The following is a 22,831-nucleotide window of genomic DNA, read 5'->3' as shown; positions in this document are numbered from 1 at the left end:
TGTCACTTGAAGACAAGTCCATCATAACAAACCCTGTCCCTACAGAGCAGCAGGTATTCTTCCTGTGCTCTTCATCACACACAAAATATTTCTCACTCTCATTGTGCAGAACTTCCTCCTGATGCCCAACCTAATTCTCCCCTGCTGCAGTTGGGAACCACTGCTCCTCCTCCTTGTTATATTGACTCAGCACAATGGTCAATACATGAAGAGGAAGGATTAGATGATGTCTAAGGCCTCTTCCAGCCTAGGCCATTCTATGATTAAGCTCACTCTCTGGCCATGGCATGCTGCAGAGCCTCATTCTCCTTCCATCGTGTTCCAGATAGAATTTGGAAATGTCTGTTTTCATGTTTGGTAATACAATGTGATGCACCTCTCCTCCTAGCCCCTCTGCTAGGTACCCTCAGCAGAACCCACAGTGATTCCATGGCATTGTTTCAGTTGGAAAAGACCTTTAAGATTGTGTCCAACCATTCTCTAAGTCTACCAAGGCTGATGCTAAACCACCTTCCTCAGCACCACATTTCTGCCTCTTTGAACCTCCTCCAGGGAAGGATTCATCCACCTCCCTGGGCAGTCTGTGCCATTTTTTGAGAAACCTTTGTTTTGAAGCAACCTTGAAGATTATCTGGTTCCACCCCCCCCTACCATGGGCAGGGACACCTTCCACCAGCCCAGGCTGCTCAAGGCTTCATCCAACCTGGCCTTGAACACCTCCAGGCAGGGAACATCCACAGCCTCCCTGGGCCACCTGTTCCAGTGTCTCCCCACCCTCACTGGAAAGAATTTCTTCCTAATCTCCAGTCTAAATCTGCCTTCCTCAAGCTTCAATCCATTCCCCCTCATCCTCTCACCACAAGTCCTTGTCAAAAGTCCCTCCCCAGCTTTTTTTGTAGGCCTCTTAGAGATTCATATTGTAACAAATTATTGTCTGTAAAGGAAAGACAACTCACTTCTACACTCTGTAGTTGAGGTTTTCACTGAAGATACCCAACAGAAGATGTTAACCATCAGTCACTACCAACCCCCTGTCACCTCAGACTGTCTAGTAATTGTCATAATAATACTATGTCTGAGCTGTTTGCCTTTGCCCTACTGTGGTATTTGTATCAGAAAGTGTTTTGAATGTGCAGAATAAAGTTGGAGCAGGTTCAGTTGGGGTGCACCCTGACTCATCAAAGAGAGAAGAGGGACATAAGCTTTCCTCTGTTTGAAGCAGTTGTTAATTGGCCAGGCAAGTACACAGGGTAGCATCTGATCTAACAGAGATGGCTCCAAAGGAGGTGGGGGGAAAGCCCAACACTTATTTTAATTATGAGGGCTGGTCAGATTAGCTTCCAAATAAGAAAGAAATCAATCCATTTGGGGAGAAAATAGATTAGATCTGTTTAGACTCCTGGGGAGGACTCACAGAAGTGGATTGGTTATAAAAAGCAAGTGTCTCACACAGGGGGGGAAAAAAGGACATAACCTGAGCCCTGAGGGATCCTCCTGGAACCACTGAAGTTGGAAAACACCTCCTAAGATCTTTTCCAACCAAAACAATTCTCTGATCAATCATCAAACAAATGTCTCAAGCTATCATCATAGATCTATGACTAAGATTGGGTGTTAGGAAGAAATTCTTCCCCATGAGGGTGGTGAGAGACTGGCACAGGTTGCCCAGGGAGATGGTGGAAACCTCATTCCTGGAGGCTTTTAAGGCCAGGCTGGATGTGGCTGTGAGCAACCTGCTCTAGTGTGAGGTGTCCCTGGCCATGGCAGGGGGGTTGGAACTGGATGATCCTTGAGGTCCCTTCCAATCCTGACAATTCTATGATTCTGTCTTAGCTCTTTGTTTGATGAGGATCAAATTCCAGGCAACTGCTTGGATCATTGGTTGCCAGTATGGGAAAAAAAAAACAACAACAACAAAACAAACCACCAGAAAAACAACCAACTAACCAAACCCCCCAAAAAACAGTCCCCACCTGTCTTGCAGCTCAAAGCCATCCCTGGGCAGCCTGTCCCAATGCCTGACAGCCCTTGCTCTGAGGAAATTTTATTCCTAATATCCTGTATGAACCTCCTTACTTAGACTTTCCCCCCTGATTCCCCTATTTTTTTAGCCTGTCTCAGCTGCAGGATGACACAGGACCTGCAATGGTGAATCTATCCTTTTTGGGAATTCCTTTGCTTAGATCATGGGAATTCTGCCAGGTTGATTTAAATCATCTGCAGCTGAGTGGAAGAGAACAAAATTGCCAATAATGGGCACGAACTTACATCTGTATTGGCTTCATAGTTTCAATTTGATGATTTCCCTTGATATAAATAGAAGATGTGTTTTGATTTGGTGCCTGTCACTCCTTTGGAGCTTGCTGCATGGCAAGGAAGATCCAGAGGAACAATAAGTGTGATAACCCCAAACGTTAGAAACATGGTCAGAGAACACCACACCAGAAAGGAATTCAACTTCCAACTAGGAGAGAGATCCTGGTTGTCCCAGAAGAGTTGCATTGTGAAAGGGACACATCTGTGGATGGAGGACTTCATGGAAAGTGTAGCATTGAGGTGTACTAAATGGAACACTTCTGGTCTAGCTCCATAGTTCCATTCCTTTGGTAGAATCTTAGAAGAGTTTTGGTTAGCAAAGCCCTTTAAGATGATCCAGTCCAGCCATTCTCCACCTCTGCCAAGGCTGGTGCCAAAACATGTCCTTCAGCACCACAGCTCTGCCTCTTTGAAACACCTCCAGGGATGGATTCATCCACCTCCCTGGGCAGCCTCTTCCATTTTTTGAGAAACCTTTCAATCCAGAATTTTTTCCTAATCTCCAATCTAAACCTCTCCTGGTACAACTTGAGGCCATTTCCTCTTGTTCTATTATTTGTTACTTAGAAAGAGCCCAGTCCCCACCTCACTCCAACCTCCTTTCAGGCAGTTGTAGAGAGCAATGAGGTCTCCCTTCAGCTTCCTTTTCTCCAGACTAAATGACCCCAGGTCCCTCAGCTGCTCCTCCCCAGCCCTGTACTCCAGACCCTTCATCAGGTGCTTTGTCCTTCTCTGGACCTGCTCCAGCCCCTCAGTATCTTTCTTTCAGTAAGGACCCCAAGACTGAACCCAGGACACAGTCAAGATATTGCCTCACCAGTGCTCAGTACAAGGACACAATCACCTCCCTGTTCCTGCTGGCCACAGTACTGATGATCCAGGTCAAGATGCTGGTGGCCTTTGTGGCCACCTGAGCACACTGCTGGCTCATGTTCAGCTGATGGCCACCCTCATATTGCTCTGCTGGGCATCTTTCCAGCCACTTTGTCCCAGCCTGGAGCTTTCATGGGGTGGTTGTGACCCTAGTGCATGACCCAGCACTTGGCCTTGTTCAGTCTCATACAGTTGTTCTCAGCCCACTGGTCCAGCCTGTCCAAGCCCCTCCAAGATGACTTTATAGTAAATAGTGATTTTTATGTCAGTAAGTCCAAATGTCCAACATCTCTGAGGGAGTTAGTAAGCAGAACAACCCCCGCTCCCTCAGCCTGTCCTCACAGCAGAGGTGCTCCAGCCCTTGGATCCCACCTTTGTGAACTTCATGACTGAACTTGGATTTTTGGATGTCTGCAAGGGACTTGAAGAACAGGTTGAGCCCCTCTGAACCTGCTTGACTCCCCCTGATTTGTAACTGTTTTAAACTGATTCTATGATTCTATTCTATGATTCTGTAGTGGTAGCAGGTCATAGATGTTTTGTTCTAAATCAGCCTGGTCTCTGTGCTTGTCTAACAGCTATCTTTAGAAGTTGTTGGACTCCATCAGCAAGGATTTACAGAATCACAGAATTATCAGGGTTGGAAGGGACCACAAGGATCATCCAGTTCCATCTCCTCTGCCATGGCCAGGGACACCTCACACTAGAGCAGGTTGCTCACAGCCACATCCAGCCTGGCCTTAAAATCCTCCAGAGATGAGGTTTCCACCACCTCCCTGGGAAACCTGTTCCAGTGTCTCACCACCCTCCTGGGGAAGAAATTCTACCTAACATCTGATCTGAATCTCCCTTCCTCTAGCTTGGATCCATTTCCCCAGTCCTGTCGCTCCCTGACACCCTAAAAAGTCCCTCCCCAGCTTTCTTGGAACCCCCTTCAGGAAGGCCACAAGAAGGTCTCCTGGGACTCTTCTCCTTTCCAGACTGAACCACCCCAACTCCCTCACTCTGTCCTCACAGGAGAGGAGCTCCAGCCCTCTGCTCATCCTCATGGCCCTCCTCTGGACATGTTGTGTTGAGCACCCAGTGCTTTTTGAGCCTGGCTGAGTGAAATACACTTAACTCTTATTCTCAGGACGACGAATGCCATCCTTTTTGTTTGAAAACACATCAATTTCTCTAAAGCTATCAGCCCTTAATATTTAATTAGCCTGAGAAAATGCAGTTCCTTTGGCCTTGACAAGGTGTCACCGTGCAGTAAGAGACAGGAAAGCTAAGAAAACAAGTGGAAGTTATCCAGGAGGTTATCACAGGGCTTGGATGGGAGCTGCGGAGCTCAGTTCCAATCCCCCTGCCCAGAGCAGGATCACCTATAGCAGGTCACAGAGATGGAGACTTCCCAGCTCGCTCAAGGGCTCTGCCTCCCTCAAAGTGAAGAAGCTCCTTCTCCTGGTCAGATTTAACAAGTTGGTGCTGATTGCCTCTTGTCCTGTCCCTGGGGAACCCCGAGTGGAGTCATGCTCCTGCACCAGGCACTGGCCAGGCTGCACCTCGAACCCTGGGGGCCTCACATTGTGAGGGCTGGAGCAGGCCCAGAGAAGGGCAAGGAAGCTGGGGAAGGGCCTGGAGCTGGGGAGGAGCAGCTGAGGGACCTGGGGCTCTTTAGTCTTCAGAAAAGGGAGGCTGAGGGGAGACCTCATTGCTCTCTAGGTCTCCCTAAGAGGAGGTTGGAGTGAGGTGGGGGTTGGGCTCCTCTCTCTGGTCTCAGGTGGTAGAAGGAGAGGAAACAGCCTGGAATTGTGCCAGGAGACGCTGAGGTTGGAGAGGAGGAAAACTTTATTTTCTGAAAGAGTGGTGAGGGACAGGCTGCCCAGGGAGGTGGTGGAGTCCCCATCCCTGGAGGTGTTCCAGAAATGTGTGGCACTTGAGGACATGGTTTAGTGGCCAGGGTGGTGTTAGGTTGATGGTTGGATTTGATGATCTTGGGGGTCTCTTCCAATCAAAACAGTTCTGTGACTCCATGATTCCATGATCTTCCTGACACTTGCCCCTTAGATATTTGGTAATAGGATGCTTCAGAAGTTAGAATATGTGACTCTACTATTTTTTTTCTCCTAAGTGGATGTTGATTTAGCCTGAGGCTTGCTGAAAGATACCATTTGTGACTGAAAGATACTGGACAGTTTTAGTGCCTGAAAGAATTGGTGACTTGCTCTCCATTGTTCCCTTCCAGTTGCTGTTTGTTAGCTTTATTACAGGATACTGTTTGGAAGACAATTGCCTGGAAGGGTTACATCTGGTGGGGGCTCAAAGAACAGTGGTAGGCTCAGGGGGGAACTGTGTGCTGAGAACAGGCTTGGGATAGCAAACTGCCTTTGGGGTGTTCAACCCAGAGAAGACCTCAGAGTGCCCTTCCAGTAGCTAAAGGGAGCTACAAGAAAGATGGGAAGGGACTTGTTATAAAGGCCTGAAATGATAGGATGAGGCAGAATGGATTGAAGCTTGGGGAGGGCAGATTTCAACTGGAGATGAGGAAGAAATTCTTTAGTGAGGGTAGGGAGACACTGGAACAGGTTGCCCAGGGAGGTTGTGGATGCCCCCTCCCTGTTGAAGGCCAGGTTGGATGAGGCCTTGAGCAACCTGGGCTGGTGGGAAGTGTCCCTGCCCATGGCAGGGGGGTTGGAACTGGATGAGCTTTAAGGTCTCTGCCAGCCCAAACCATTCTATGAATCTAGGAAGTGCATGAGGTGCCTGGCAGATAGAAACACTCATCAAAGGTGTGTTGTCAAGGCAGAAGAGGTGAAACAAGGGTGATGTCAGGGACTAGAAATTATTGCTCCTCCACCTTGCTTCTGCCAGTTTCATTTTCCTTTTTATTTTTTTTTTAATTACTATTTATTTTTTGAGGTAATATGGTGACTTGAGGTGAGATGGACAGGAATTGACAGCTCACATGCTGCTGCTGGCAGCAGAGTCACTGCAGTTGCTCTCTGGACATGAAAGGAATTGTTGTTCTCTAAACATAACACATGTGAAGAGAGAAGGTTTGCTTTATTTGAAACCAACCCTTTTTTTTTTTTTTTTTCCCTCTAGAAAGGATTTTCCCTCTCTGCAGTTCGGGGGAGAGAAGGAAAAAAAAAAAAAAAAAAAAAAGAGCTGATTTTGTGTCTCTCCCTCTCCTTGCCTGCACAAAGAAAACGTGGGTTGCTACCATTTTTATTGTTCTGCTGGGGTGGGTTTCAGACCTTGCATTAGCATATTGAATGTCTAATTGAATTCGGGGGCCGTGTTAATCATCTCGTTGTGTTTAGGGGCGGGCGGCGAAAGACACCAGCAAAAGGATGGCTCCGGCTCGGGGTTCGGCGTGCTGCTCCCACCCCGAGCGGAAAGCAGCGGGGAAAGGGGGAGGGAGCTGGGGAAAAGGCGAGTTGAGCGAGGAATGTCTGGAGGGCGAACTCGTGTGTGTCTCTGTGGTGATGCTGTGTGCTGCCGTGCTGAGATCCACCCCTCCGCCGGAGCCGAGGAAGGAGTTGGAGGCATCTGATGCTGCCGTTACCAGGGTGAAATTTCTGAGGCTGATCGCTGAAAACGACAACCACACGCACGTACACAGAGAGGGGAAGGGAAAAAAAAAAAAAAAACAACACCAAAACCCAAAGAAACCATCAAAAAATTCCTCAGTAAAAATAGCTGTCAGCAGAAGAGAAGATCCAGCACTCTCCCGGTCCAACTGGCACAAGACAGTAGGCAGACGTTTGAGAACCATCTGGCTTTAAAGCAGCCTTGCATGTGAGAGAGGAAAAGTGGTAACAATAATAATAAAAATAAATAAATAAAAAGGAGAGGGGGAAAATGAAGGAGAAAAAATAAGGAGGAAAAAATTGGGGGAGGTAGGAAAGGATGAAATAAAGTTTAAAAAAAAAAGGAAGAAAAAGAAAAGGAGGGGAGAAGAGAGGAAATAAAAAAAAAGAGGGAAAATAAAGAAAAAATGGAAGGAAAAACAAGGTGCGAAGAAAAGGGGGAGGAAAAGAATAAAGGAGGGAAAAGAAAAAAATAAAGAAAAGAAAAGGGAAAAATAAAAGAAAGAAGAGTAAAAAGAGAGGGAAATGAAAGAAGAAAATAAAAAGGAGGTAGAAGATAAAGGGGGGGAAAGGAAGGAGAAAAAAGTGAGAAAATAGAGAGGGAGGGAAAAAAAGAAAAAAGACCAAAAAAATTGTAAGAGAGGGAGAAAGAGGGGGAAAAAAGAATAAGAGGGAGGCAAAAAGAGAGAGAGGAAAAAAAGGGAAGGGGGAAAAAGGGGGGGGAAATAGGAAAGAAAAAAATAAAAGCAAAGGCAAAAGCCAAATCCACTACAACTCCCGAGCATCAAATTCTTGACAAAAAGGCCAGAACCAAGCCGGTAGAAAAGGAGGAAAAAAAAAAAAAAAAAAAGGAGCGAGGCGAAGCCTCCCCCTCTTCCCCCGATGAGTTTTTCGCAGTGCTCTGGTGAGGCTCGGAGGTGGCTCCAGCGCAGGGGGCGGCTGCTGCCGCGGCTGGCGGGGCTCCGCGCAGCTCCTCGCCGGGATTTCAGTACCACAGCTCCGGACAGCTCCGCGGCTGCTCCGCGCAGCTCCTCGCTGCCCGGCCCGGCCGCCGCCGCCGCCGCTGCTGCCCCGAGGCCGTCCGGGAGCTCTAGCAGCCCCTGGTCGCGCTGAACCTGCATTGTCTCCTGAAGGGACTGGCCGCCAGCCGCTCGTTCTCCCGGTTTGCCAGCCAGCCAGCCATCCTCACCTCCTCCTCCTCTTCTCTCTCTCCTTTGCAGGAACGACTCTTTGGGAACCTGGTCCACCCAGGGATGTAAAACTGTGCTTACCGATGCATCCCATACGAAATGCTTATGTGATCGTCTCTCTACCTTCGCCATTTTGGCTCAGCAACCTAGAGAAATAGTAAGTAACAAAAGGGGGGGAGTTGGGGGGAGACCGTGGGGAAGAAAAAAAAAAAAATCCGGTTTTAATGCAAAAGGCAATGGCGGGGAGGTGGGGGGGGGGGAGAGCTGGAGGGGGTGGGGAGCTGGTCGAGCTTTTCCTCTTAGGGATATCTCAGCCCCTGCGCTGAGGGATTGTTTAATATTGCAGGTAGGCAAATGTTGGTCTCCTGGTGTCTAGCAGTGCCTCTGAGAAATGGATTTCCACATTTCCGGGATAGAGCTAAATCCTGGTTGAAATTTGCTCCCTTCTCCAACTGGGATTTTTTTTTTTTTAATTTTTTCAGAGAAAGCCTTCTAATTGTGATGCAAATGCCTGGCAAACTTTTGCATCCAGCAACGATCAACTTAACCAGTTTTTGATTTTTTTTTTTTTTCCTGAAGCCTTTTCAGAGGGGGAATGTGCAGGGCTTTATTCTTGCTCCTTGGTAGGAAAAACCCTTGGATCCTGTAGTTAAACAGATTGCAGATCTGCATTGGATGTTTTCAGCACAGATTTTTCCTGTCTACTTTGGTGATGCGATGCAAGAAAAATAATCAAGTTTTCAGGAGAAGGACGGGGATCATAAGTGTACCAGCAGACACTCCCAGGATTAACGAATGGGAAATTAGCTAAAAACAAAACACAAAACAAAACAAATATTTGTGAAGTTCTCCAGCTAAGGCAGAATTTCATTTCCCTGGCTTTTGGCAGCCTCTTTTTCAAAGCAGAGCAGATCAGTTTGGAACAAAGTGGGCTGGAATAAAATGTGAGATCTGGCCTAAAAGTACAGCTGTCTCCTTCTTCCCTTTTGGGTGAGAGAAGATCTCTCCATAAATGTAGTTTCCAACACATCCCTGAGGTTTCAGAAAGCATTTTGGTGAAGCCAGTGTTGTATCTTTTCCAACTTTCAGATCTAAATTCCACTTCCCCCCCCCTTATTTCTTCCCCCTATGCTTATTTCAGACCATGAGCACAGATACACATGGAGGTGGTAAAAAAAAAAAAAAACTAACAAAAAAACCCCACCAAACCCTCATCTGACAATAATAGTTTCTTTTAGAGCAGGGAAAGCTACTTTGTTTTCAAGGTCATTGATTTTTACTCATTTTGGATGAAAACACAGAAAACTAATGAAATAATAATAATAATAGTAATAATAATAGTAATAATAATAATAATAACAACAACAATAATAATGATAAGTTCTCAGCTCCTTTATGGAAAGCTGATGGTAGTGTTGCTGTAGACACCTTCCAGACAATCAGAGGCCCAAGGAAATTAAGTGTGTGAAAAGAGTGGATTGAAGGCAAAGTTATTCAAAGTGCAGAAACTTTGGGAATTCTGGCAACAGGAAGGAACCAAATTCCAGGACAAACCTTTATGATATTCCAGGGAGGCTGTTTATTAAATACCCAATTCCACATATGGCTGTTTCTCAAGAGGAAGATATCTGTGGGTTAATTTGAACTGGGGGAATCATTTAAAGTTCTGTTACTGGGATAGGCTCCTATCATGTTGTAAGATCACTACCTGGTTTCTTTTTTTTTTTTTTTTTTTTTCCTTTTTAAACTCGCCTGAAGGTATCATAAAGGCACTGTAAAGCTCAAAGGCCTCAGTAATTCAACAGATCTCAGAACCCCCTCCCTGGAAGTGTTTTGAAGACTGGGTTGGATGTGGCTCTGAGCAACCTGATCTGGTGTGAGGTGTCCCTGCCCATGGCAGGGGAGTTGTAATTGAATGATCTTTGAGGTCCCTTCCAACCCTGACAATTCTATAAGTTATGTATTGATCATGTTTGGATTAAAGTTGAGTTCTCCTTCCTGAGTTAATAGCACTGGGAATGCTTTAGACATTTTGCTTTTGTTGCTCTTTTTTTTTTTCCCTCCTTCTTTTTCCTTTGACTTTTTTTTTTTTTCTTTTTTGCTGGAGGTTGGTTTTGCTTCATGGTTGTCTGTTGTCACCTTACAGATCATGGAATCATCTGGTACACCCTCAGTGACCTTAATAGTAGGCAGTGGTCTTTCCTGCTTGGCCTTGATCACCCTCGCAGTTGTCTATGCAGCGCTATGGAGGTAAGTAAAGGATTTGCAAAGCTGAATGTGATTACCTTGGTTGTATTTAATTGATGTTTGAAGGGAGCAGTAGATGCAACATTTATTATTTGGAAGGGCAAAACTACACCCAGACAAAACATAGTGCATGTTTTGATGCCTGCATTTCTTGATGTGGTTGATTGAAAGCTGGGGAGGGACTTCTTAGGATGTTGGGTAGTGATAGGAATAGGGGGAATGGGTCCAAGATAGAGGAGGGGAGATTCAGATTGGATTTTAGGAAGAAGTTCTTCCCCATGAGGGTGGTGAGACACTGGAACATGTTGCCCAGGGAAGTGGTAGAAGCCTCATCCCTGGAGGTGTTTAAGACCAGACTGGGTATGGCTGTGAACAACCTGCTGTAATGTGAGGTGTCCCTGCCCATGGCAGGGGGGTTGGAACTGGATGATCCTTGAGGTCTCTTCCAACCCCTGATGATTCTGTGATTGGTTTTACTGTCTTGGTCTACCTGTAATGATTTAGGTCCACTCTTCTTCTTCAGTGTGAGTGGCATTGCACCTTCAGTGGGGTGTTCACAGTGCTAATGAGCATTTAACAGGATTCTTTTTACATCATTTATTTTGTCTGAGGCTTCTGACCTATACCGTTGACTGCTTCTCCTCCATTAGCATCTTAAACCCAAAGTTCCCAGAATGACAGAGGGGTTGGAAGGGACATCTGGAGATCATCTAGTCCAAAGTTCTGTGTGATCCAAACAACATCTCAAATGTGCAATTTCTGCTGTTGCATTTTAGGGAGGTTTGGTTCATTTGCTTCGAGTTTATCCACTTGGCTGATAAGTTTCAGTAGAGAAGATGAAATGAAGTGGTTGTAATTAGTGTGGTGGTGTGTTTCAGTACTTCACTTTCCATCCTGAGTTTACTGAAGTATCACATTGAATTAAAAGTGCAGTAGAGATTTATGGACTACATTAATTTGAGAAATGATAAGAACTAGCCTGATACCTTCATGTAGAAGTAGAAAAACAAGAGGAGAAGTCATGCAAAGGGATTTTCAGTGATTTTTTTTTTTTTAACCCTAACATGGGAAAAATAGGGTCTTGTGCAAGTGAGAAGAAGCAGAGGTGGAAAACTAACTTTTAGAGTAATTCAACATCAACAAAGATAATTTTGCTTTCAGAATCTGCTTGGCAATACACACTCCTCTCTTTCACTCTTATGTAGCCACAGAGACCCTTAGGATTAGATATCTATAATAAATAAATACCTAGTTACATAAGCTATAATGGAAAGGATATAAAAATGATCAGTTATTGTCTGTCAAAGGTAGGACTGAGAGCATTTCAGGCTATAATTCCCCTCTGAAGAATGAGAGTGTTATTTTTGCACTCCCTGGTATATTTAGCACTTGGATGGAAATAGTCTCATGCTCAGTGGAGCTGGTGTTCTCCAGTGTTTTAATTACATACAAGGAAGAAGTTTTCTTTTGAGGAGGGTGGTGAGACACTGCAACAGGTTGCCCAGAGAGGCTGTGGCTGTCCCATCACTGCAAGTCTCAAAGGCCAGGTTGGATAGGGCTTTGAGAAGCTGAGTGCACTAGAAGCTTATGGCAGAGGGTTTGGAACTAGATGGTCTTTAAGGTCCCTTCCAACCCAAAAGCAGTCTGTGGTTATCTAATCACAGTAACTTCCAAGTGGAGGAGAAAAAATATGCATGAGCTGTTCTGAATCTAGTGTGGGTGCTGCAGCCAGCTGAAGAAGAGGAATCTCATATAGGTCTCACTGTTCTGTCAGCAAGATGCTTTGAAAGTGCTGTGAGGAGTGATCTGTCATTTGAATCATGGACATTTGCCTTCAGTGTGTTTCTCAAGAGCACATGCTAACCAACTATAGGGAGAAGATAGACACCAAAACTTATCTGCTTGCTTTTGTAAATCTAGGGGTAGGGAGAAAGTTGATAGTTTGATCCTATGTCTGTATTATGATCCTGTGTTTGTGTTTCTGCTTGGGAACAGCTTTGAGTGGCAGGGTCTGTTTAGAAGTGATATGAGGTAGAGGTTTTCTGCTCTGAAGAAGTCTTCTGTGATTGATCTCCCTGGCTGAAAACTCAAACTGAAAAATAAATTGCATGTCAGTCAAATTTTCATCCCTTTCTTCTGATCCCCAAAGCCTTTTCTCTTTTTTCTCCTCCCTCTCCTCTCCTCTCCTCTCCTCTCCTCTCCTCTCCTCCCTCCTCTCCTCCTCTCCTCTCCTCCCTCTCCTCCTCCCTCCTCTCCTCTCCTCCTCTCCCTCCTCCTCTCCTCTCCTCTCCTCTCCTCTCCTCTCCTCTCCTCTCCTCTCCTCTCCTCTCCTCTCCTCTCCTCTCCTCTTCCTCTCCTCTCCTCTCCTCTCCTCCCTCTCCCTCCCTCCCTCCCCTCCCCTCCTCCCTCCTCCCTCCCCTCCCCTCCCCTCCCTCCCCTCCCTCCCCTCCCTCCCCTCCCTCCCCTCCCCTCCTCCCTCTCCTCTCCTCTCTCCTCTCCTCTCCTCCTCTCCTCTCCTCTCCTCTCCTCTCCTCTCCTCTCCTCTCCTCCTCTCTCTCCTCTCCTCTCCTCTCCTCTCCTCTCCTCTTCTCCCCCTTTCCTCTCCTCTCCTCTTTTCCCCTTTCTTCTTCTCTCTCTCCTCTTCTCCCCCCTTTGCCCTCAAAGCCTTTGCCCTTAAGCCTTATCAGCCTTGTCTGTGCCACAAGCTCCTGCTTACACTAAGATCTTTTATATTCCTTGGATGCTCAGTGTCAGGGACTGGTCCAGGTGAAGCAACAGTTAGCAAGTCAGAAAGTAGCAGGACTTTGCAGATATTTGCTGTTTGTCGATACTTGTTTGCAAGCACATGGAAGTAGCCTTAACAACACTTCTATTTTAAGGAAAAACATGGAACTTGGTCTCAGGGTTGTTTTCTCTTCATAACTGAAACCTCTAATGCTCTAATAATTAATTGACAGCTGAGCAAAAGGGAGGGCTGCAGTTCTTTTCATCTCCAAAGCCCAGAGGTGCCTGTGGGTTCAGCACAACCTTGTTGTGCCTCCTCAGTGTCATCTCTGGATCTGCAGCTGAGGAGGAGATACCAATGCTGGCTAAGTTCCAGTGAGAGGCATATAGTGTAGGTCACAGAATAGAAGTTGGAGCACAGGAACTTCCACCTCAACATGAGGAGAAACTTCTTTGCTGTGAGGGTGCTGGAGCCCTGGAGCAGGCTGCCCAGAGAGATTGTGGAGTCTCCCTCTCTGGAGACTTTCAAAACCCATCTGGATGTGTTCCTGTGTGACCTGCCCTGGCAGTGGGGTTGGGCTGGATGATCTCTGGAGGTCCCTTCTAACCTTTTAGCATTCCATGAATGTATAAACATAGAGGTCTTCAGAGGGCCTGAGCACTCTGAACTTCCATTTCTTTTAGTACTCCACACTTACTCTGCTAACAGCTCTGAAATCAGGTCAGTGAGGTGCTTCACTTGAAACCACAACCATTCTCTTTTCTGCCCTGTAAGCTATAAAAAGCTGCCTATAGAAAAATGACAACACTGGCATCTTGTGAGGAACTGGGTGAGAAGAATCTTTGACTTTTTCATCTGAAGCAAGCTTCTAAAATTATTATAAGCTTGCAAGAGAGAGTGTCAGCATCTGATCTTTCTCTACAGGTTTCACTTTTTAGGGCATTAGGTCTCACCAAGAGAAAGGATATTGCACTATTGTTGTTTCTTCATGCAAATTGTTTTGTCAGAGTGGAAGATCCTCAAGAAAAGTCTGACCAGCAGGTCTAGGGAGGTTTTCCTTCCCCTCTGCTCTGCCCTGGTGAGATCACACCTGGAATACTGTGCACAGTTTTGGGCTCCCCAGTTCAAGAGAGACAGGGACCTGCTGCACAGAGTCCAGTTGAGAGCTACAAAGATTATTGGGGGTTTTGAACATCTCTTCATGAAGAAAGACAGAGAGCCCTGGGGCTGTTTAGTCTGGAGAGGAGAAGGCTGAGAGGGGATCTGATCAATATCTATCAATATCTGAGGGGTGGGTGTCAGGATGAAGGTGCCAGGCTCTGTTTGATGGTGTCCAGTGACAGGACAAGGAACAACAGGGACAAGCTGGAACACAGGAGGTTCCACCTCAACATGAGGAGACACTTCTGTACTGTGAGGGTGCTGGAGCCCTGGAGCAGGCTGCCCAGAATGGTTGTGGAGTCTCCTTCTCTGGAGACTTTCAAAACCCACCTGGATGTGTTCCTGCCCTGGGTGATCCTGCTCTGGCAGGGGGGTTGGACTGAATGATCTCTAGAGGTCCTTTCCAACCCCTACCATTCTCTAATTCTGTGATGACTGTTATCCAAATAATGTGTTCCAAAATGCATTGCCATGGTGTCACCTAGCCCCCTGTGTTTTATTTGTGGATGGAGGTCCAAATCTTCTGTTCCTGTCAATTACCCTATTTTTGCTGAAGTCAGTTATTGGGAGAAGTTTGTGCCAGCTGTGGATGTTCCCAGGGATGAGCAGAGAGCCTGAGAAGTTCCTGACACAACTGCAGACAAGCTTGTAGTTATCAGCATGGTCTTAGTGTTGCCTGCAGGTTTTTAAAGGAGAATTGATAGATTTATTTTTTTTTTAACACCTAGCAAACCAAGACAGGTGGTGAGACACTGGCACAGGTTGCCCAGGGAGGTTGTGGATGCCTCCTCCCTGGAGGTGTTCACGGCCAGGCTGGATGAGGCCTTGAGCAACCTGGCCTTAGTGTGAGGTGTCCCTGCCCATGGCAGGGGGGCTGCAACTGGATGATCTTGAAGGTCCCTTCCAACACAACCCATTTTGTGATTATTTAGTACAAGAATTGCATCAAAGCTGTGCATGATTTAGCAGTTGTTTTCCTTTGACTAAAGTTGTCCCCTCTGTTTGTTTGCACAGGTACATCAGATCTGAGAGGTCAATAATTCTCATCAATTTCTGCCTGTCTATTATCTCCTCAAATATCCTTATCCTGGTTGGACAAACTCAGACACATAACAAGGTATGATGATGATGATGATGGGATTGTATTAAATTTGCTCTTAAATGTTGATATCTTTGTTGTTATCTTACAAAAAAAAAAAAAAAACATCCATTTAGTCCTATACTCATTTTTGGTAAAGTATTAACAGACAAGGGAAAATATTTGCTGTCTTTCATAGTCTTTATATTAATTTTATTGTTCTCTTGCCCCACCAAAAATCCCTTTTGGTATTGTTCCCTCTTGGATAAGCTGTGTTCTGTGGGCTAGACCCTTGTATGTTTTATCAGTAAATTTCAAAGCAAAGAAGTTCAAAGACTCTACATCAAAAGCACAAATTCTGATTGATTATAATAGTTGTAATAGGATGTGCTACAGTGGGTTTGTCTGGGCTTTATTAACACACAGCTCCTCGAAAGGCAAGTCAAAATGGCTTAGAAGTTGGAGTGCTGCTCTTGAAAACGTGCAGGAGGAGACATCACAACAAGCTGTAGGACTGTTAAACCTCTGACACAGAGCTAGGAGAAAGTAAAAAGCAAAAAGCTTGCAAGCAACAAGTGAAATGGAAGTGAAAAGTAATATACAAGTGAAAAGTAAAAGGAAAGTTCAAATATCATAGTGCTGTATATCACTGATTTATTCCTGATCTTTTCCTGGACCTTCTGGATGTGGTGGTCATTTGTTCCTCTGCTTTTGAGTAGGTTGTGTGCAGAAACAGATAACATAACAAGGTATAGAACTGGTAAATACCTGGCATGTGGCTAAAAGGAAGTGAAAAGCTTGCAAGTAAATGGAAGTAAAAGCAAAATGGAAACAAAAAGTAATATACAATTGAAAAGTAAAAGGAAAGTTAAAATATCATAGTGCTGTATATCACTGATTTATTCCTGATCTCTTCTTGGACCTTCTGGATGTGGTGGTTGTTTGTTTCTCTCCTGTTGAGTAGGGTTGTGTGCAGAGACATCACAACAAGCTATAGAACTGGTAAATATCTGACAGGTGGCTAAAAGGAAGTGAAAAGCTTGGAAGTAAGGAAAAACAAAGGAAAAAATATCTTAGCTGGTGCTGTATATCACAGATTTACTCCTGATCTTTTCTTGGACCTTCTGGACATGGTGGTTGTTTGTTCCTCTGCTGTTGAGTAGGGTTTTATGCAGAAAGAGATATTATAACAAGCTGTAGAACTGGTAAATATCTGACATGTGGCTAAAAAGGAAGTGAAAAGCTTGCAAGTAAATGGAAGTAAAAGCAAAATGGAAACAAAAAGTAATATATAAGTAAAAAGTAAAAGGAAAGTTCAAATATAGTGCTGTATATCACTGATTTAGTCCTCATCTTTTCTTGGACCTTCTGGATGTGGTGGTTGTTTGTTTCTCTCCTGTTGAGTAGGGTTGTGTGCAGAGACATCACAACAAGCTATAGAACTGGTAAATACCTGACATGTGGCTAAAAAGAAGGGAAAAGCTTGGAAGTAAATGGAAGTAAAAGCAAAATGGAAACAAAAAGTAATATACAAGTAAAAAGTAAAAAGAAAGTTAAAATATCATAGTGCTGTATATCACTGATTTATTCCTGATCTCTTCTTGGACCTTCTGGATGTGGTGATCATTTGTTCCTCTGATGTTGAATAGGGTTGTGTGCAGAAAGAGATGTCATAGCAAGCTGTAGAACTGTTAAGCATCTGATACATAGCTATAAGGAAGTGAAAAGATTGGAAGTAAATGGAAGGGATTGGCACAGGCTGCCCAGGGAGGTGGTGGAGTCCCCATCCCTGGAGGTGTGCAAGAAACCTGTGGGCATGGCACTTTGGGGACATGGTTTAATGACCATGGTGGTGTTAGGTTGATGGTTGGACTCTATGGTCTTAGAGGTCTGTTCCAACCAAAACAATTCTCTGATTTAATGATTTTTTTGTTTCAAAGATCACATGTGACCAGAAGAAGCCAGCATTTAATTTTTTTTTTTTTTTAGTCCATAGACTTAGATTACAACAGTGGGGGAGGGAGTTGGGGGGGGGGGGGGAAGGACATTTTCATTTTGCTGTGCTGGAGCTTTAAATATGTAATTGAGACCTTGAGCAAGAAAATCAGGTCCTTACCTCTGGTTTAAGATTAAAAAATAAAACCAAAACCTTTTAGATTTGTTTCTGAGATTTTACTATTTACTAGAAATCAAACCATGTGGGGGTTTAGTGCTCATTTGGGAGCTTGGGGAGAAATCTTGGCAATATTTGTTTTTTTTTCCCCAAGCAAATGTAATATACAAGTCAGCAGAAATTGTTTCCTGAATAAAGGCTGAGGTGGTGTTGTGTGGCAGCAGGATGAGCTCAGTTTTTGTAATGTATTGCAGAATATTTGAGGGATGTGCTCTGCCAAATTGGATTATTTACGCTCTTCCATTCTCATTGCTTTCTACAACTCCCTGAAAAAGGAGGTTGAGGAGAGGTGGGGCATGCTCTCATCTCCCCAGTATCAGGTGATAGAACAAGAGGAAATGACTTGGAATTGTGTCAAGTTGGATACCAGGGGGGAAAAAAAATCTTTGCTGAAAGAGTGGTCAGGCATTGAGGCTGCCCAGGAGGGTGGTGGAGTCACCATCCTTGGAAGTGTTCAAAGACTCTGTGGCCATGGCACTTGGGTCTTCCAGTATCTTAAGGAGGCTACAAGAAAGCTGGGGAGGGACTTTTGAGGGTGTCAGGGAGTGATAGGACTGGGGGGAATGGAACAAAAACAGAAATTCAGATTGGATGTTAGGAAGAAATTCTTCCCCATGAGGATGGTGAGACACTGGAACAGGTTGCCCAGGGAGGTGGTGGAAGCCTCATCCCTGGAGGTTTTTGCAGCCAGGCTGGATGTGGCTGTGAGCAACCTGCTGTAGTGTGAGGTGTCCCTGCCCATGGCAGGGGGTTGGAACTGGATGATCCTTGAGGTTCCTTCTAGCCCTAACATATCATGATATGGTTTAGTGAGCATGGTGATGTTGGGTTGGTGGTTGGACTCAATGATCTTAGAGGTCTTTTCCTACTGAAATGATTGAATGATTCTTCTGTTCATACTCTTCTCACATTGTTGGGGCACCTACTTAATGTCCATGTGATTGTGCTGCTTGAAGAGTTGAAGGGGGCCCCATGGTTTTCTTTGGCTTTGCTTCTGAGTTTAAATTGTCTCCATCTCTACATCCCTGCATATTCCCTTAGAGAACTGGAGCTTGTAAATGTCATCTGAGTTGGACTCAGTTGTAGTTTGAACAGTGGGGGAATGAAGCATGCTGAAGGATGTCTTTATATCCAAGAGTGTATTGTCAGTCTGGTGGCAGGCACCTTGTGGTTTTCTTTTACCTGCATTCAGTGTCACACCAACTACTTTTATTCTGCTTTTTTTCATTTTGTTTATTTTGATTCTATTCAATCTCCAGGAAACTTCTGTGGTTCATTTATTGACATCAGCAACAAAGGAAAAAAAAATAAATACTGAGCCTTGTGAGCTGGATAAGGGCAGGTTTGCTTCTGTTTTATTTCTGGTCAATGTAAATCATAGCTATGTGCATCTTAGGCTTAGTTCTACTCTTTGAAGGCTGAGGATATCCTTGGTGTTTATTCAAACTGCTTCTTTTAGTCCAGACTGAGTGATTTTGAATATTTGCACTCTCTTTGGTTTAACTAAGTTCTGCTATTTTCTTTCAGTAAAAACTGAAGGTGTTTAAAAGACACAAAGATGTGGTGGTGCTGAGGGATGTGGTTTAACATCACCTTGGTAGAGCATTTTAGGCTGCACCTTGAATATTTGGTTCAGTTTGGGGCCCTTTCACTCCAAGAAGGACATTGAGGGGCTGGAGTAGGGCCACAGAAGGGTCACAAAGCTGGAGAAGGGTCTGGAGAACAGGGCTGGTGAGGAGCAGCTGAGGGAGCTGGGGGTGTTAAGTGTGGAGAAGAGGAGGCTGAGGGGAGACCTCATTGCTCTCTACAGCTCCCTGAGAGGAGGCTGCAGGGAGCTGGGGGTTGGTTTCTCCTCCCTATTATCAGGGAGGAGAAAAAAAGGAAATGGCCTCCAGTTGCACCAGGGGAGGTTTAGATTGGATGTTAGGAAAAAATTCTTTGCTGCAAGAGTGGTCAAGGACTGGCACAGGCTGCCCAGGGAGGTGGTGGAGTCCCCATCCCTGGAGGTGTTCCAGAAAGCTGTAGCCATTGCACTTGGGGACATGGTTTGGTGTCCATGGTGGGGTTGGGTTGATGGTTGGACTTGGATGATCTTAAAGGGCTTTTTCAACCAAAACAATTCCAGAATTCCATGAGAAAGCATCATGGTGTTTCCTACAGGCAAAAATGATCAAAATATTTGCAGAGGCCATGTAGAAGCAGTTTAATTTTTTTCCATTTCTAATACTTTTTTTCCATGTCTAGTACTCTTTTCCACTTCTAATACTTTTTTGGCTATTTCTAATACTTTTTTTTCCCCATTTCTATTTTTTTTTCCATCTTTAATACTTTTTTTCCCATCTCTAATAACCTTTTCCCATCTCTAATAACTTTTTTCCATCTCTTATATTATTTCCATTTCTTATTTTTTTCCATTTCTTATTTTTTTCCATTTCTTATATTTTTCCATTTCTTATTTTTTCCATGTCTTGTTTTTTCCATTTCTTATATTTTTCCATTTCATATTTTTTACATTTCATATTTTTTCCATTTCATATTTTTTCCATTTCCTATTTTTTCCATTTCTTACTTTTCCCATTTCTTATTTTTGCCATTTCTTATTTTTTCCATTTCTAATATATTTTTTCATTTCTAATAATTTTTTTCCATTTCTTTTTTCCCCATTTCTTATTTTTTCCATTTCTTATATTTTTCCCCATTTCTAATAATTTTTTCCATTTCTAATATTTTTTCCATTTTTAATAATTTTTTCCATTTCTTTTTCCCCATTTCTTATTTTTTCCATTTCTAATATTTTTTCCCATTTCTAACATTTTTTTCCATTTCTAACATTTTTTTTCCATTTCTAATATTTTTCCCATTTCTAGTCCTTTCTTCCCCCCATTTCTAATATCCCCTGTTTAAAAGTGGTATATTTTCCCCCTTTCACTCAAAGAGACCAACATTAGAGCAGAGTTCTAGGTCGTGGGGGCTTTTTGGCTTGTTTTAGAATAGCTTCTGATGGGAGGCATGGAGGGGAGTATGGTTTCTCCTGGAAGATTTGAATTGGGATAGCCCCAAAATAAAAAGCCTTTTGTCAACAAGGAAAGCCTTGATGCTTTATCCCCTCCTAGCCAGACGTGTTGTGCATTTGATTGAAGGACACAGCTGAGAAATGTTCTGCTTCTCTCAGCCTGTTTCCCCCTCCCCAGCCCTTTCCAAAAAAGGCAGAACTTCACTCAAAGCCTTCTGAACATTTCAAGCTGTGGGAGAGATTGGTTCTGTCAGATCCTCTTTTGAAGCACAGGTCACTGAAGGCTGAATTGACAAGAAGATAATTAAATTAATTATGTGCCTTGTTTAAATAAACTTGGTGTTGCACTGAGTGCAGGAAGCATATTCATTTCCTTTGCTGTTTCTTCCTCTCCCTTGTTGTGCCTTTCCAGTGTCAAATATTAAACACAGAATCAGCTTTCAATTTGAGGGTGCACAATTAACGCACTGGAGGCAGCTCTGTAGCAGCCAGACTGAATTGGAACATTGATACTAAGAGGAGGCTCAGGGGAGACCTTATTGCTGTCTACAGCTGCCTGAAGGGAGGCTGTAACCAGGTGGGGGTTGGTCTCTTCTCCCAGGCAACCAGTGGCAGAAAAAGAGAGGACAGAGTCTCAAGCTGTGCAGGGGAGGTTTAGGCTTGATCTTAGAAAGAAGTTCTTCCCAGGAAGAGAGATTGGCCATTGGAATGGGATGATGGAGTCACCATCCCTGCAAGTGTTTAAAATAAGACTGGGTGAGGCCCTTAGTGCCATAGTTTAGTTGATTAGATGGTGTTGGGTGATAGGTTGGACTCGATGATCTTGGAGGTCTTTTCCAAGCTGGTTCATTCTGTGTGATTCTGTCAATTAAGGAATGGTGTCAATTTTCATGTTGAACTTCTCAAGCCTCTTTTATTTCACAAAGAATCTGAGATTCCCACAGCATCTATAAAATTAAGTAGCTACCTTCAAGGGACTGATATAATATCTCTAAAATTATTAAGTATTTACTTTCAAGAAACCAACACTTTTTATGGGGACTTCTTTTTTTTTTTTTTTTTTTTTTTGTTTATTTCTTTGAGGAAATATCTTTCTTTGAGGAAGTATCTCTGAAGCTTGAGGAGGAAACATTAGGAAGAAACCCTTTCCAGTGAGGGTGGTGAAACACTGGAACAGGTTGCCCAGGGAGGTGGTGGATGCCTCCTCCCTGGAGGTGTTCAAGGCCAGGCTGGATGTGGCTCTGGGCAACCTGACCTAGTGGAAAGTGTCCCTGCCCATAGCAAGGGGTTGTAACTGGATGATCTTGAAAGTCCCTTTCAACTCAAACCATTCTATGAATCTCCTACTGATTTGTAATGTAACTCTGGCTGTTTTATATGTCCTAACATTCTTCTTGCCATCAAGAAAAAATGGTTATTTCATCTCTCTGTAGGACTTGTAACACTTCAGCTATAAATCTTTATTATGCTTTTGATCCTGCTTAATGAGTAGGTTCTCTACCCTCAATAAGTTATTGATTAATATTATGTGAATCTAACTATAAATTCCCTTCCCTTGTTCATACATGCAGAAAATAATTTGGACTTTTTCACGGTTGTGCCTGAACAAAGCTGGGGAAAGGTCTGGAGAACAGGGCTGGGAAGGGTCTGGAGAGCAGGGCTGGGGAGGAGCAGCTGAGGGAACTGGGGGTGTTTAGTGTGGAGAAGGGAAGGCTGAGGGGAGACCTCATTGCTCTCTACAGCTCCCTGACAGGAGGTTGCACTGAGGTGGGGATTGCTCTCTTCTCCCTAGTCTCAGGTGTTAGGACGAGAGGAAATGGCCTGAAATTGTGCCAGGGGAGGTTTAGGTTGGAGATTAGGAACAATTTCTTTGCTGCAAGAGTGGTCAGGGATTGGAAGAGGCTGCTCAGGGAGGTGGTGGAGTCCCCATCCCTGGAGGGGTGCAAGAAATGTGTGGACATGGCTTTTGGGGGCATGGTTTAATGGCCATGGTGGTGTTGGATTGAAGGTTGGACTGGATGATCCTAGAGGCCTTTTCTACCCAAGACAAATCTCTGACTCTCTGATTTTTTTCATGAAGAAAGCAAAGCTGAATGCAATTTGACATAAACCAATGAAGTCATTCTAAGTATGGGCAAAAGTTAATTATTTTCTGTGTCACGTTTTTCTGACTGTACTTAAGAGTTCATTGCTGAAGCTTGGGTCTCTTTTCCTCTCTAGGAAATGGTCTCAAGTTTTACCAGGGGAGTTGTAGATTGGATATAAGGGGGAAAATCTATTGACTGCAGGAGTGATCAGTCATTGGAACAGGCTGGCCAGGGAGGTGGTGGAGTCCCCATCCCTTGAGGTGGTGAAGAAAGATGTGGCCATGGCACTTTGGGACAGGGATTTGTGGGCATGGTGCTGTTGATGGTTGATGATTTTAGAGGTCTTATCCAGCCATAATGGTTCTATGAGTTTCATGAAGGAGGTGTAGC

General features: G+C 44.3%; 1 protein-coding gene across 1 annotated transcript in view; it reads left to right on the top strand.

Moving 5' to 3' along the window:
* The window catches only part of ADGRB3 (adhesion G protein-coupled receptor B3), a 496,325-nt gene that overhangs the window by 372,658 nt on the left and 100,836 nt on the right, over nt 1-22,831 (top strand). The window contains exons 16-18 of the mRNA XM_054392660.1: nt 7,988-8,114; nt 10,104-10,207; nt 15,105-15,207. Of these exons, the coding sequence (XP_054248635.1) occupies nt 7,988-8,114; nt 10,104-10,207; nt 15,105-15,207 (334 nt within the window). The remainder of the gene's footprint in view (nt 1-7,987; nt 8,115-10,103; nt 10,208-15,104; nt 15,208-22,831) is intronic.

The sequence above is a fragment of the Indicator indicator genome, chromosome 2 (genome assembly GCF_027791375.1).
Source record: "Indicator indicator isolate 239-I01 chromosome 2, UM_Iind_1.1, whole genome shotgun sequence".
NCBI classification, from domain to species: Eukaryota; Metazoa; Chordata; class Aves; order Piciformes; family Indicatoridae; genus Indicator; species Indicator indicator.
Note: the sequence above shows the minus strand (reverse complement) of the source record. Positions and strands in the feature narration are given on the sequence as shown.